This window comes from Phyllopteryx taeniolatus, chromosome 11 (assembly GCF_024500385.1).
Source record: "Phyllopteryx taeniolatus isolate TA_2022b chromosome 11, UOR_Ptae_1.2, whole genome shotgun sequence".
Lineage (NCBI taxonomy): Eukaryota > Metazoa > Chordata > Actinopteri > Syngnathiformes > Syngnathidae > Phyllopteryx > Phyllopteryx taeniolatus.
The window spans coordinates 17,212,736-17,229,336 of record NC_084512.1 but is presented as its reverse complement, the minus strand read 5'-3'; the positions used below and the strand labels follow the sequence as shown (position 1 = coordinate 17,229,336).

At 41.6% G+C, this 16,601-nt stretch overlaps 1 protein-coding gene across 5 annotated transcripts in view; it reads left to right on the top strand.

The window, feature by feature from the left end:
* Positions 1–16,601, top strand: part of LOC133485612 (golgin subfamily A member 7B-like) — a 238,568-nt gene that overhangs the window by 201,054 nt on the left and 20,913 nt on the right. For 4 of the 5 annotated variants that reach the window (XM_061789590.1, XM_061789589.1, XM_061789591.1 and 1 more), the window contains one exon: positions 2,351–2,445. In XM_061789590.1, the coding sequence (XP_061645574.1) occupies positions 2,425–2,445 (21 nt within the window). In that variant the 5' untranslated portion in view covers positions 2,351–2,424. Of the gene's footprint in view, positions 1–2,350; positions 2,446–12,303; positions 16,591–16,601 lie in introns of those variants that run through there. The other variant, XM_061789588.1, reaches the window with a different exon arrangement.

Here is a 16,601-nt window from a genome sequence, read left to right as displayed (position 1 = left end):
GGCTGGTGCAAGCCAATAACTTTATAGATGTTCAGATACGATACTGAGCAAGAAGGCAGGACCTACAGAGAAACGTGTGTAGCAGTACAATGGAAAAAGGCATGCCGACTGAGGTAATGGAATCCACGTAGATGTAATCTGTTGATAAACGAAACTTCAGATGATATTGAGCATGTACTACTCTTTAGTGTTTCATCATGGCAAGTGGTTATCACATCTGCCTCACAGTTTTGAGGTTGCGAGTTCGAATCCAGGGTCCCGCCTTTCTGTGTGGATCTTGCATGTTCTCCCCGTGCTTCCGTGGGTTTTCTCCAGGTACTCCAGCATCCACCCACATTGCAAAAATATGGATGTCAGGTTTATTTAAGACACACACTGAAAAGAACAGAAAAATAATACAATGACAAACTGTAATAAAGAAGTTGTAATATTATGAGAAAAAGTCATGATTTTAGAAAGTTAAAGTTGTGGAAAGGCATTGTAAAGAATTGTAAAGGTTGTTATTTTGCAAGAAAAAAGTGGTAATATAACAAGCGTGAATACTCTGTGTGGCAATGAAGTTAAACTTCAGTGTAAGTTGGACAAACTATCAAATTTCTTCTCACATCAACACCACCATCAGTTTGAAAACTTTAAATGTGGACCCTAGCTTGTGTGGTAATAATTTCTGTGACAGTAAATGCTGGACTGGTTTATATTTAAGTGGGAATTTTTACATTTACTTTTAAGAATTAAAACTTTATTTACATCATTGTTTCATTTTCTCTAAAAAGCACAAACTTTTCAGTGTGGTCCTTAAACTGCTTTGGTAAAATTAAAAAAAAAAAAAAAAAAAACAGCATGAAAATGGGCTCATTTCAGGGTGTCATTACAATGAAAATCGTGACGGCCCATGCAGCTTATGACAGCACTTGGGTTGTTGCTTCTCGTGCAGGATGTCAATTAAATGAAGTTGGAAAAAATATGTTTGAATATGAATGCTTCCAGGACTCAAATTGAGTTTGTTTGAGGTGCTCTTTGACTAGGATGTATGTAGACATATAAGTCCAAGGCACACCATTTAAATTACTCTGGCATGGCTACAATAAACCTTAAAAATGCTCTTGGAATATGTTGCTTTTTGGGCATGCAGCCTTCATCAGAGCTTGAAATAAGATCTACTTGGAGGGGGAAAAGTGAGGCAGGTTTCAAACTAATTTCAGCCACGTCATTTTTATCTCTTCATCAAAGTTAAATGTTTAAATGTTTCATTTCTATCTGTAAAACTTTATCTCAGCCCTGACATGCTTGACTGCTTAAAAACAACTTTTTTAGATAAACTGTTTCGTCTTATGTATAATATCTGGTGACTTGCACTTTAACCTGTCTTTTTATGTTATTTTTTATTATGATATCGCTTGGTGATTTGAATTTGTACTGGTCCTCCTGTACAATCGAATGAGATCTAATACATTAGGTCTTTTAGTAAGAACACTGAAAATTCTCCCAAAATGTTAGTTTTATGTTATGATTTGTGGCGATGGTGGAAAAATTGGAGGAACCCAGCGCAGAGAGGCAAGCTTGGACGAATCTCAAAAAAATTACTTATTTTCAAAAACACAAAAGGGCACACAGAAAAATTGAAATACTAAATGAACAAAGTCCCAAAAAACAAGGTTCAAAGTAACCAAGAAACACCAGGGATAAACTCACCAGGACAGAAAACACTACAAGACGAGAGAAACGTGACTTAAGCAAAAATGATCTGACCAACACTGAAAGAACCAGGGAACTAAATACAAGCAAACTGACAAGACAATTAGACACACGTGGACAAGACACGAGTGGGTGGAGGGAGCTGATTGGTTAACACAAGGTAGAGGGCTGACGAGAACAGTATTTTAAATCAAAATGTAAATTAATTTATCACAAGAATAATGATACACATGATGATTCCTAAGGGCCTTCCCGCCACTTGATGTTTGGGTCCGAATCAAAACTGACTGCAGTATTATTTATGATGTTCCATGTATTTCAGTGAGTGCCTTTTAAATAGAGTTCAAATGTTATCCTCTCTTTAATGTTGTTATGACTGAAACGATTCTTGCAAATGTTCTGCCTGCTGAACAAACCACTGTATAAAGTAAGTAAAAACTAAGTCAATGCTTAGGTACAATGGTGCTTTTGACCATTCCAGTGGCCAGGCATGCTACTGTACAATGTTGGCAAAAGAACTGGAGCACTCTGACATTGGCGGCGACATTGCTGTGTTCCAGACCACCTTTGCTACTATTGGACAACCCCAACTTGGGAATGAGAGAGGCATAATAATTCTCTCGTCCTTCTCACTTTCTCCATGTCTGCCACACAGATGAAAACTGTCTAGCGCAAGACCGCCTGGCTGGTGCATGCCTTGTCAGAGGAAAATCTTCCCAGTCTTCATCAATGAGGTGCAGTGTGCTGAGGGTATGCGCTCCCACTCACATATCACAGTCATTAGCCAGGTATGTGTTTGGCAGGCTCTGGACCTCTATTTAAGGGTAATCCACACCAACCCGACCAATCTTACAGGTGTAAATCGTGTGACAAGCAGAAGCTGAAACGTTATTGTGTTATTCAGATGATCCTTCGTTGGGTTTAGGGGTGTGGAAAGGTATTTTATGTTGAGTATGCATAATAAACCTCATCAAAGACTCCATTCATCCATGCATGCATCCATTCCTCCCCTCCACTGTTCTTGTTTGACTGCACCTGGCTGAATCTTCTGATCTCGCCTTACCTCCAAACAATTTACACATTATCATCATGAAGTGCTACTCTAATGGGCCTCTTAACTCACAGTAGCACCTTGGCTGGCTTCTTGACGGACCTCCAAAACAGTTCTATGACTCTCTATAGCCTTTCTGTAGACCTCCCGAGCAGTCCCACCTACATGGTTGACCTCCACGTGGTTCTGTCCATCTGTTCTGCCTCCTGTCACCGTCCTCAACAGATGAGACGTCTACGCATCCTGTTTCACTCACTCCCCTAACTGGCAGAGGTTTCATGGCGGACCCCTTAACCAGTCCCTTAGGCTGTCTACAAATAATAGATCCAAAGCCATTCATCCGCCTCATTTCTTCCATTGGTCCTTTTCGTTTGTTGTTCCTTAATTTCACCTGGAACACAGGAAAAATAGATTAAATGGTAAGATGATGTAACTATACCCTGGAACACAGGAAAAATAGATTAAATGGTAAGATGATGTGAACATAGCGGCACGGTGCATAACTGGTTAGTACATCTGCCTCACAGTTCTGAGGACCGGGGTTCAAATCCCGGCCCCGCCTGTGTGGAGTTTGCATGTGCCTGCGTGGGTTTTCTCCGGGTACTCCGATTTCCTCCCACATCCCAAAAACATGCGTGGTAGGTTGATTGAGGACTCTAAATTGCCCGTAGGTGTGAATGTGAGTGTGAATGGTTGTTTGTTTATACGTGCCCTGCGATTGGCTGGCGACCAGTTCAAGGTTTACCCCGCCTCTCGCCCGAAGATGGCAGGGATAGGCTGCAGCATGCCCGTGACCCTAGTGAGGATAAGCGGAATGGAAGATGGGTGAATGAAGGATGATGTAAACATCCAAATCCTGCTGTGCTGTGTGTGGTCCAGGTTTGCTAGTTCAACAAACCATCAAGTATTTGCTTTGACATGGAGGTTGCATTGTTGACATTTTCCAGACAAAAGTTTCAGAATTCATGTCACTGACAGTATAGTGGTTCACTCGCATGACTTCCGTTCAGCAGCCTGGGTTCAGTTCCAAATCAGTGACCGTGTGAAAGAGGGTGATTGGTTGACTGTCTCTGTTTCTGCCCTGTGATTGATTGGCAACCGGTCCAGGCCGTAGTCTGTCTGCCTTTAAACAAAAGACAGCAAGGATAGGCTCTGACTCCCTGTGACCCTGAACAAGATATGCGATATCGAAAATGGATGGATGAATGGAGATTTTTGTTCCATCATACATATCATAGTGGTGACGACAAAAAGGCCAAAGGGCCAGTGGCCCACCATATGATGCAGTTTATCTTTCATTCTGATTTGGTTTGTACGTCTATCTGACATCCTGTCTCTGAAACCCCTCTGTTCAGGGGCCCACACCGTCATTCAAATAGTCTAAAAGGCCCGTCCATCCATTTTCCCTTGGCTCATCTGGGTTGCTTGGGGAGGTAGAATGGAAGGAGGCCCGGGTTTCATTGTGTCCAGCCATCGCTTCTGGACCTCAAGGCCTTCTCAGGTCAACTGTGACATATAGTCCCTTCAGTGTCCTTGGTCTGCACTGAGGCCTCCTCCCGGGTGGACATGGCTCCCCAAGAATGTAACAAGGGGACTTCCATGATACAGTAGATGCCGAGCCACATGCACTGGCTCCTCTGAGTGATTTCCAAATATCTGACCTATTAGTAAGGAAGACGCACTAATTTCTGCCGCTTGCATCCATTAGCTCGTTATTTTCATTATTACCCAGAACTGGTGAGCGCAGGACTGTAGATAGACTGGTAAACCAGAGAGCTTCACCTTTATACAGTCCGGTACAGTCCGGCAGTGGTGCAATCGCTGTGCACATCAGTCTGTCAATCTAACACTCAATCCTTCCTTCACTAATGGCCAAGACCCTGGAATAATTGAACCCCCCCACCAAAGGAAGGCCTTTGCTGATTCTCATCTTGGCTGTGAACCATCCCAACAAATAGTCAGAGCGCTATGGTCGGATGGAGTTGCATGTTCCATCCATCCATCCATTTTCAGTACTGCTTATCCTCACTGGGTTTGCGGGTGTGTTGGAGCCTATTGCATCTATTTCTGGGCGAGAGGCGGGGTACACCCAGTACTGGTCGCCAGCCAATCACAGGGCACAGATAAACAAACAACCATTTGCACTCACAATCACACCGACGGGCAAATTAGAGTCTTCAATTAACCTACCATGCATGATTTTGGGATGTGGGAGGAAACCGGAGTACCCAGAGAAAACCCACGCAGGCACGGGCAGAACATGCAAACTCCACACAGGCGAGGCCGGATTTGAACCCAGGTCCTCAGAACTGTGAGGCAGATGTGCTAACCAGTCGTCCACCGTGCGGACATGCATTTTATTATTATTATTACTTTTTATCATTGTAAATTAATGTAATGAATCATTACTCAATCAGTGCTGGTGTTTGACAAGTTATCCTTCCTGGCAACACAGTTTAGTTTAAGATCAGACTCCACAATCCATCTTTTCACCTCCCTCTCTCCATTAAAAAGTCAATTGTAGGTGCTGGCTGATTTTCTATCAGTCTTTATTTTCCATCACATCTTTTGTCTGTCATCTGCTGTTAAAGATCAACTGCCATTACTCTATTTGCCAGGTGTCGATTACAACTGTCCCAAAAATGTCTCTCTCATTCCTTCATTCCTGTACCATCTGTTGACATCCCACACTAATGGGAAGAACTGATTGTTCCGAACATGTAGTTATGAACACAGAGCAGAGATGATCTCGGGAGTCTTTAAAATTTAGCATGTTTGAAACCACTTTCCCAATCCACAGATTCCAGTGCAGCCTGCACCTGGAAATTTGGGTCATTGTTCGTGTTTGACACATGCTCAGGTTTTGACAAGTGTCTGGAACACTTCATCAATGAAAATGAATAATTTCTTCTGGAAGCGGATCCATAGAAGCTCAGTAATGTGAAGAGAATCTTGGCAGATTGTGGCGCATCGCTGCAGGATCTCTTTCAATAAGCCTTTCCTGCTGCCCTCAAATGTCTGTCTTCTTCCAAGAGGTAATCAGGTCTCATTCTTGGATCCATCAGCTGACCCAGCCCCCATGTTCAACTCATTGTCCTACTTCTTTACAAATGCAAAGCAGCTTTTTTTTCTCACATTAATGCTCGTAGCTGTCCCTGCTCCTGCTGTGGGTCTCACGTCTCTTCTCCTGGATGCTACTTTGCCTCCATCACTGCTGGTGAGGTGATTGGATATTTGGTAGGCGGTGAGAGCTCATGTTGCTTTGAGTCGGAGAACAGGAGAAGGTGCAATTTCATGAGTTCAAGACCCAGGTGGGCCCTAAAAATAAGCTGCTCCCTGACTTTGGAAAATAGCCGATTGAAGGTTAGCCAGACCAAGAGGTTCTGATCTGGTCTACGATCACATTACGTAGCTCGATGGGCAGACTAAGGTGCTGGCACGGGACAGGTGGATGGATCAAAATAAGAGAACCATCACAGAAAAAGATCTCCATTGTTGTCATGCACACAGTACTGAGTACACCAGAACAATCATGTGAAATACAAGCGTTATATCCAAAATTCTGCCATTGCAACGATAAGAGGACTCACGTACGCTCTGACATGAACAAAGCAGTAGAGGTCCATAAATGACAATTTAAAAAAATGCAAGGATACTCGTGGGGCAACTTGTCATTAAAACACAAAATAACTCAATAACACAAATCACAACATGAAGGATGATATAAGATGATGGGATGTACCATTTTTGATCATGGGAGAATGCATCTATTGTCACTGACACTGCAAAAAGGTTTAAAGCTGTATTAGCTACCAAAAAAAACAACAACACCATTTTCAAGCTCTATTTTAATGTAAAAGAGTTCATACACATGACTCTTCATGGATAATTGAATGACATGATTGAAATAAACATCTGCGTGTGTTTTCAAGCAGTTACAACAATAGTATGTTTTTCCATGTTCAGTTGTATGAGATTTGGCCTGAAATTCACCTTCTAGGTGCGATAGCATCAATTAAATGGTCATTATGTTTTTATCATCAAACATCCATCCATCCATCCATCCATTTTCTGAGCCGCTTCTCCTCACTAGGGTCGCGGGCATGCTGGAGCCTATCCCAGCTGTCATCGGGCAGGAGGCGGGGTACACCCTGAACTGGTTGCCAGCCAATCGCAGGGCACATAGAAACAAACAACCATTCGCACTCACAGTCATGTCTACGGGCAATTTAGAGTCTCCAATTCATGCATGTTTTTGGGATGTGGGAGGAAACCGGAGTGCCCGGAGAAAACCCACGCAGACACGGGGAGAACATGCAAACTCCACACAGGCGGGGCCGGGGATTGAACCCGGGTCCTCAGAACTGTGAAGCTGACGCTCTAACCAGTCGGCCACCGTGCCGCATCATCAAACATGATAATCCTAATATGTTATGTTAGGAGTCATATTTACTTCCTCTGTTTGTCTTCTCAGGAAGAGGTGGCCCAGATTTGCTAACAAACATTATGGGATAAACCACACACTTCTACATAAGTACTTTGATTTACTTATATCCATGTTATGACTGTTAAACATCTATGCTGTGGTTACGCATAACATATTTTGTGTGATTTAAACAGGTGGTTGTAATTCAGTAATCAAAAACAAAACAAGCCAAGTATATATCTCAAATTCCTTCTGCCATTTGCCAAGATCCACAAAAACAGAGTTACAGATCCCATAATAACCCTGGGATTAGATTTCGTTCCAAATAAAACAATTTAAAGCAAATACTGAACACACTAAAGTCTAAATATTAGTAATGCTGTGATTAGATAAAGTCAAATTGCATTCTCCGCTTATTCCTTCTATTTGTAGAAATCCACTAGAGCGCAGTAGACATGTTTGGGCTTGGGATGTTAATCTGTACTTTTCTGCTCATCCTTCCATTGTAAAATTAACCTTGATAGCACCTTCCCTTGAATCATCTCATGACTGTTCAAATGATACCACAGAGAAAGAAGCATGTACCAATCACTGGTACTGTATGTGCTTGCAGTAAGTGATGTGAAAAGAATGCGGTATACACAGAGGGTTGGATTACAGCATGCTGCAATGTGGACCCACAGGACTTCGCCATCTGCTGTGCCATCTGAAGGCAGGAAGCTGGCCTGCTTCATCTTACCTTCTCTGTCGGCTCCACCAGTTCTGCTCTTTTTGCCATAGATAGAAATACACTTCCATATGGCCTCTTAACCATGGCCACATTTAGACTCTTTGCAGGGGTTCGTAACCCCAACCACCCCTAGAAATACCACTGGTAATTGTGGTAAATTGATATCTTTGACCTTGTCGGTTTGCATAACACAATGATAACACTAAAAGTCCCAGAATTCACTGCATACCTGCTGGACTTCTATTTGTGGGGGCGAATAGCCTCCCCCACCAAAAAATATGTTCTGAATATTAAAAGTTTACATTTTAAGTATACCACAAACTATGATTCCAAAACACTTTCATTACCATTTCAAACTCATCTCACAACATTTGATTTTCCCCAAAAATGCAACCAAAGTGTGCATGCAGCGAAGACTCTCTTTTAAATTCTTCCGCTAAAAACCCAGGCTAAACTTAGCTCCTCCTTTTGTATTAAAGAGAGAGGGCTTTGGCACAATTCAGAAAGAGCACAAAAACTGCAAATAGGTGTTTTTTAGCAAATAGGTGGGGCTAGTTTCCACAAGAAAATTTTTTTTAATCTGTATTCTTGGGATATGAACTGCAAATATACTATGGGGGATTACTTTAGCTGTTTCCTACTCCTCTGTTGGCAGGACAAACATTCGTTAGCCCTCTCGTAGCTTAGCTGAATAAACCATGTTTTGTTTTATGCAACTATTTATTTTCATTTATGCCAAAATTGAAATTACATTTCATTCTAGTTTGTATTTTTGTTGTTTCAAATGAAAAGGAAATTTTCAATAAATGGACCTTTGACTCATTGAAAAAAATATTTAGGAGTCTTTAAAGGGGACATATTTTGCATAACCAACTTTTTCTAGTATTGGGGATGTAATATTGTCTCTATGATGCCTCAGTAAACGTGAAATATGTTATATAATAAATAAAATAGAATATAATAAAATCGTCCACGCATTCCTGAGTTCCAGATGTTTTTCTACCGAGAGCCCTGAAAACAGGTCATTTGAATTTCTCTAGCTTATACTGTATACGTCAATAGCCATGTTGTGTCCACGCTAGAGAGTCACTCTGCACAGGTCTAAATAGCAAAAATACGGGACCTTTAAGATTTGTTTTTGGACATTATTTGTACTTTAGGTGGCAGTATAATGGCCAACAGGTTAGCACATCTGCCTTACAATTCTAAGGACCGGGGTTCAAATCTGGCGAGTTTGCATGTTCTCCTCGTGCCTGCGTGGGTTTTCTCCGGGTATTCCAGTTTCCTCCCGCATCCCCAAAAAATGCATGGTAGATTAATTGTAGACTCTAAATTGCCCATACGTGTGAATGGTTGTTTGTTTATATGTGCCCTGTGATTGGCTGGCGACCAGCTCAGGGTGTACTCTGCCTCTCACCCAAAGTCAGCTGGGATAGGCTCCAGCACGCCCGCGACCCAAGTGAGGATAAGCAGTCAGGAAAATGGATAGCTAGATGGACTTTAGGTTAGATTTGGCCCCTGAGTTCACCCCTGAATCTTAATTCTGCAGCTCACAGAGACATTTTGGAAAATCATATGCTTCCAACTTTGCGTGAACAGTTTGGCGATGGCTGTCATCTATTCTAGTGCACAAAGCAAGGTCAATTAATTTGTGCTTGGATGGGTTCGGTGTGAAAGAAGCCCATCAAATACCTTTGGGATGAACTAGAACTAGAAGAGATGATGAGCCAGGCCATTTTTAAGATGCAAAGTCTACAGCCAAAATGCACTTCCAACATTCACGGGGGGGATTTTCTTCAACTGTGTATTCTAATCTTGACAGGTTCATTTTTCCTCTCTTTCCAGTGGGAGAGCACTGCTGGTGGTATCCCAATATCCACATAGGGATCAGTCCAGCAGCTTGTGATGTTGTCAAGATGGACTGCTAAAAATCCATGAAGCGCATAAAAGTCAACTTTTCATACTGAATGCCACACAGGTCTCTGAATTCATAAAGTGCCTAGGAGCCAGAAAAAGAAAAAAAAACTGATGGTTTACTGCTGATGGCTCCCTGTTTGCAAAGATGGAAAGGACACAAGAGCCTCATCACTCCAATTCACTTTTTTAGCATATCCATTTCACTGGGAAAGGAGCTGAATGTGCAAATGTATGTGAGCCAGATATTCATACGTATGTTCATCTCTATGAACATGAATCTGTCCTATTGTGTGGTGTCACTTCCCTCAGTGCAATGGAAAAGTAGTCCCGCGTGGTGCTAAATCTTAAATTTGCTCGAAAGTCGACATAGCACTCTTTTCCAGTTAAATTTAGGGCTTCTTCTTTTAATCCCAGAAACTTTAAAATTTTGGTTTGTTCAAACTGTATGTTTCCCTTCTGCTGTCCCATTTGGAATAAAAAAAAAAAAAAGCAGGAGAAACAACAAAACAGAAGTGCTAATCCATATGGTGACTGAACTGAACAAGAATGATTCAGAGGAAAGGTTCAGCTGCAATAACCCCAAAATCTGGACTCCAAGCTGCTTTAATGTTGCCCTGTTAGTAGCAACTGTTGCCACTCTTTCTCCGATGGCCATTTTCACCTAACTGGCTCTGGTTGAAAACATAGCAACTAAATTATTGAGTTAATGCCAATGTTGATCTGGCCATTCAAACAAAAAGTTCTGAGCAAACAAACTGTACCGGCTGGTGCACCTTCACTACTAAATGGTGAAAGGGTGTCCAAGCTTTTATTCTAAAACTAATCCAATGTAGGTCAAAATCTTTTTTGCAGTTAGATGCATTCATAGTCATCCCTTGTTTTGTGTGTGAAAACAAATAGTCTTGTAACATTCAACTTATTTTTTCCTAATACATACTTCATTGTCATGTTCTTCACCCATTCAGATACGATAGGCTCCAGCTCACCTGTGACCCTACTGCTAGAAATGAAAATCAATGACTAGATGGATGGATACATTTTGAATGAATTTTCAGATCTTTTTTTTTATGTATTATTATTTCTTATCTCTTTATTTCAATGTCATAAGCACAATGTCACCGCCTCCTGTTTGGACTTTACAGGTATATTGTTGTTAATGCAAAATTAGCAATGAATGAACTCAGATCCCCAAACCTAAACATTTTTAAATGACGATAAACAGTTAGTGTGTCAGTGGCAAATTAAAGCAATTTTAACACAATTGCCATCTTTTTGAAGTACATTTTGGGAGGAATCACATAATGTATTTCTTAAATTTCAAGATGTTTTACAACCAAATTGTAGTTCCTTTAAATGGAGTCCTCGTGTAGGGACATACAGTAAATATAGACCCCTCAAATTTCACAGCACTAAAATATAGTTTAAAAATAATAGACAGTAAGAGAATGTTAACTTATTGATTCCTCCTACTTTTCTTTTCTTTACAGCAGGAGCTAGTTTTTCTGCCGAGAGGCCTGAAACTTCTTGAGCTTATCTCTGTCACTAGCGAAGATCTCCGCCTTCCCTTTCAGCTCCCGAGCCAGCGCTGTCAACATAACAAATGCGTGTGCTCTCACAAGTGGATCTTCTACATGGAGGCAGAGGAAAGGTGGTGGAACTTAGCCAAATATGAACAAAGCGGATACAAAACTGGGTCAAACACAAGTACCTGTCAGAGGGGCCTTTTCTGGACACTTGTATGACAAAACCAAGGAGTTTTTTAAAATGAAATTGACAATTTTATATTAAGTCCATGTTAGAGTTACTCTATAGAGATCTAAATAGCCAAAATACAGGACTGTTGATATTGTCTCTTGAATACATCTTTCATTTTTGTGGAAGCTGCTTCTGTTGCATTATTTGGTCTTTTTAAAATTTTTGTAATAAGAGCTGCAAACTCGTTTGTCTTTTTTAGTAATTTTTGCTAGCATTTGGGCATTTTTCCAGTACATCACCGACATCAGACAAAGGTACAAGCGGATGCACCTGATTTTCCAAATAGAACTTCTTTCAGACTTGGATGATCAATAAAATATTTTTTGTTCAGGCGGTGTGCCTTGCGGCCCGATAACAGCCCATTGGTTGGGGACCCCTGATGATGACTGAGCGAAAGTCTTGGTTCTGTTAATTGATGGTTAGCGCCCTTACTGGTTTTATTTTTGTCGGTGTCCTATTCCCGTTGGCTTGACAATACTTCGAAATGAAGATGGTGTGAAGCAGCTATTTATTTTTTTTTTTTTTAACAAAGGACTTAGATTTGGATATTATATGTTGGTGTTGTGCATTTTTTGTGCTGTTTGGCAAGAAGGAGCGCTGAGTGAAGATGTCGACCATGATGCTAGCTTCTCACGCTAGCCAAAAAAAAAAAAAGACAGCAAACTTGAATTTTAACAGGAGTCATTTGTGATATTGTGGCTCATTTGTCATTACTGCTGCGAGAGTGTCAGGCGTAGAAAAGATGCTGCAGTGCAGTGACGCAGCCATGCATTAAAGGCTGGCCATTTTTCTTTTCTTGACAAATAAATGGAGATGCCATTTTTACTCCATTGCAATGTATTTCCACATCATTAGCATAATGTCACCATATCCTGGAGTTTACAAACTGGTTGGGGAATTTCATGTTGTGTTTCATATCGTCCTTGACATGAAATTAGCAATATTGTCGCCACTAGGGTGACATGTGGCGACATTACATGCAGGGAAATCACACATTTAATGTCGGTCCGTTCACCCATTTTCTTCTTCCTCTACCCCCAGCTGGCGTTAAATCCAGCGAATATTGCGTCCTGAAAGAAGATCTGTTTTGCCTCCAGCGTCACTCCAGCTGTCTTATTCAATTGCATTGTTCTATTTTTAGCTTGAATGCTTTTGTTTTAGCTGGATAAATGTATAATTCACTGGGTTTGTTTGTGTGTGTGTGTGTGTGTTTGGGGATCATGTCCACACATGTATGTGTCTCTACAGACATGCTTGTGTACAATGGCATACAGCAGTCATCTTGTTTTGTATTGGCCTATCTTTGTCATCCTTCCTCATGGTAAGTAATAGAGTGGAAGCACTGAGGTCCTACAATTTGGATTTTCCCCCAAATATTTTGGGGGAAGATCTGCCAAAAAAGTCACACAAAACCTTGGACCACTGTCACGTGTGATTTCAGCAGGGAGGTCCAACGATCGATACTGCTATCCTAGTTTCTTGTGCGAGCGTTATATAGAATGCAGCCATGTTTACCTGTCATATGCTTGTCACTTATTATCAAATGATAGTGAGTGTTATACATGTTTATGTTTTAACGTTTACATTAAGACAACGGGCGGCACGGTGGACGACTGGTTAGAGCGTCAGCCTCACAGTTCTGAGGACCCGGGTTCAATCCCTGGCCCCGCCTGTGTGGAGTTTGCATGTTCTCCCCGTGCCTGCGTGGGTTTTCTCCGGGCACTCCGGTTTCCTCCCACATCCCAAAAACATGCATTAATTGGAGACTCTAAATTGCCCGTAGGCATGACTGTGAGTGCGAATGGTTGTTTGTTTCTATGTGCCCTGCGATTGGCTGGCAACCAGTTCAGGGTGTACCCCGCCTCCTGCCCGATGACAGCTGGGATAGGCTCCAGCACGCCCGCGACCCTAGTGAGGAGAAGCGGCTCAGAAAATGGATGGATGGATGGATGGATGGATTAAGACAACGGACTAGTGGTTACCAGGTTTGTTTTTTTTTTTTTACCACAGTTCCAAGGTACGGGGTTCGAATCTGTGGTCTGGCCTTCCTGTGTGGAGTGTGGATGTTCTCCTCGTGTCAATGTGGGTTTCTTCGGGTACTCCGGCTTCCTCTCACATTTCCAAAATGTTAAGTTCTTTGAACACAAAATTGTCCGTGGATGTTTGTTTGTCCAAACGACCAACATCGTGGGACAGCTTGTGATTGAGGTATTGCTGTATTGCATCGGAATGGTGACTATACATTTTTATTTTTTTTTTGTACATAGCCCTTATAGCTATGCGTCTGTTCTGTGGAGATAAAGTGCGTCCATACTTGGCTAATTAAGAAGTCTGATGTGGTCCCAGTGATAAACACATAGAGTACACTGATGCTGCTTTGACTGTGTCTCGTTCAAACAGAGCCAAAAATCCCGTTTGCCCAGCCAACACTGATATCGGAATACAAGAACATCTGCTGGTTCAGAAATCTCAAAAATATTCAAGTCACGTAAGATTTGCCAGCAGGAAGGACAAATCAACATTTCCCACAGACGTCGCGACAAGGGAGTCATCCGTGTGTTCAAATGCAGAAGCAGACTGCCAATCATGCAGCTTGTTCTTGTGTAGGATGGAGCGTGTTTAAGTGTTCAAAGTGGAGCTTCCCCCGACTCCGGTTTATTTTGACTTGACTTGTCCAAGCATTTTAGTAGATGTTTATTAGCTTTGAACGGTTCCAAGTTAATAGGTTTTTTTGGTTTGTGAGTTCTCATTTCCTGTCACCCTGGGACGTCTTTGGATGTGCTCCACTGTCAGAATGTGTGTATTTGTGCACGGGAGACAAATCCACAACTTGTGGTTAAGTCAATAGGAGGAGGTCTGTTTGCTGTGGCACGAGGCCCAGAAGACTTCCAAACATGCAGTAAGTTAGAGTCCAACTTACTGTGCTGTCTTGTGCATGTCTGCTCTTACAGTATGCTCAAGTTGGGCTGAATGTACATTCACAAGTAGACTGACAATCAACCACATGACACAGGAGGGCAATAAACACAACATGACTCAGACATGCTGTAAGTAAAACTTAGATGTAAAGATGTGAAGAAAACCAAAGACACAATCACTGTCGTTAAATATATTTTATTGACTGTGCTTAAGATCATACTTTAACTAAACCCTCGAGGAAAGTAGCACCCAATGTAAAGCAGACCTCCACCAAGTTTGAACTATTGACAAAAAAGAAAATTGTGGACCTCTGTATTTGTTTGGTAGACCACATTGTGGCAGCTTCTGCAATCAGCAGGGTGCACTCTGACAAGAATGAGGCAATAGTTGGCAATAAATAGTCTTTATTATGAAAATGCAATAGAAAGAAAATGTCACCTCCTGGTGCAACATCAGATTTTTGTCATTAAAACACAATAAGTGTCAAATAAAAAACAAGCCTAACACAAACTATAGTGCTTGGCAATTTCTGCAATGAACAGCACGCGTGCATCCATGCACAAGGCAGGATGGAAGATCTGGCAAAGGTGCTAGACACTTTTTTTTTGTGGTGCTGCTGCTGTTTTTTCCAAGTAGTTCAGTTCAGTCACAATATATTGTAACAATTCGGTGCTTGTTCATTTCCAACTAAACGCGACTACATAGATGATGATGTGAGTAATTTGATGGTTTAACACAGCGTTTACCACAAAACCTTGAGGACGTGTTGCAAGTATGAAAACACATGCAAACCGAGCTTATACCCACCCAACCCCCCCACCTCCCACACCCCATCGTCATCATTTCGCAGCACACACATCTAATGGAAAGTGTCAGTTCGGAGTGAGGAGGAAACCGAGATTGTTTACTGGAATATATATCACATGCAGTATGAAATGTGCATAACCATTGGCCTCTTGTACACTGTTATAATACTTTAAGGCTAAAGCAAAACTCTTATTTTCTGCTGAAGTGCAGTTTCAGACATGCTGGCGGGGCTGCAATATGAAGGTACCTTCTTTCGTTACAAAAACAAAACTCTGACCTGCCAACACGAAACCAACTATATATCAAAATTGTGAACATGCTTATATTTCTCCAAAAACAACAACATGGGAATATCAAGTTTATTTCATGCGAAAAAAAAATCTAAGCAATTCTGTGGCAACAGGGAGTTAAAAAAAAAAAATAAGTGTGTGAGAAAGCCTCAAGGACCAGATGCACTGGAATGCTCAAAGGAGACGCTGGAATTTTGACTTTTTAATGGCTTGTTTATAAATAGCCAACGGATGAAATTCAATAATTATATTATTAATCTTGCGTTATCACCCTTTTTCTGACAATGTGTCTATGACCAAGCCGTTCTGCACTTTAGCCCCACTGTTACGTAACAGCGGCTAATTTACATAACCACCCCATACCGACAAAAATAAAGCCACTGCTACTGTACAATGTCAAAACCACAAGCTAAGCAGATCTGCGTTAAATTTTGTTGGATTAGCGTCGGTTTGTGATCAGATGCAAATGCTTGATTGCTCGTTGAAGTTGTTGATGTGGTAGAAGGGGTATTATTTATAGTTAACGAAATAGGTGCTGTACTACCAGGCTTAGTAAGTTGCAGCTAAAATAAACAGATATTTTTTTTTTTTTTGAGGGGACGTGAGAGAAAGGAGTAGAGGAATTTCTTTATATATTCTGTCACAGAAAAAAGCAAGTGCCTTGTGTGGATGCAGGGCGTATGTGTGGAATACTTCTCAAGGGGAATAACACCCACAAATCCGAAAGTGCAGTTGAGAAGTTCGCAACTTGGCAGAAAGTGAAGGAAAGCAATACCGTCATAGCTGCATTTGAGACATTTCGTTCATTCAACATGCAAGGACTATAATTTGTTTTTGTTTACGATGATGGACAGAAGGGCGGCACAGTGGACGACTGGTTAGAGTGTCTGCCTCACAGTTCTGAGGTCCAGGGTTCAATCCCTGGCCCCGCCTGTGTGGAGTTTGCATGTTCCCAAAAACATGCACGGTAGGTTAATTGACAACTCTAAATTGCCCGTAGGTGTCACACAA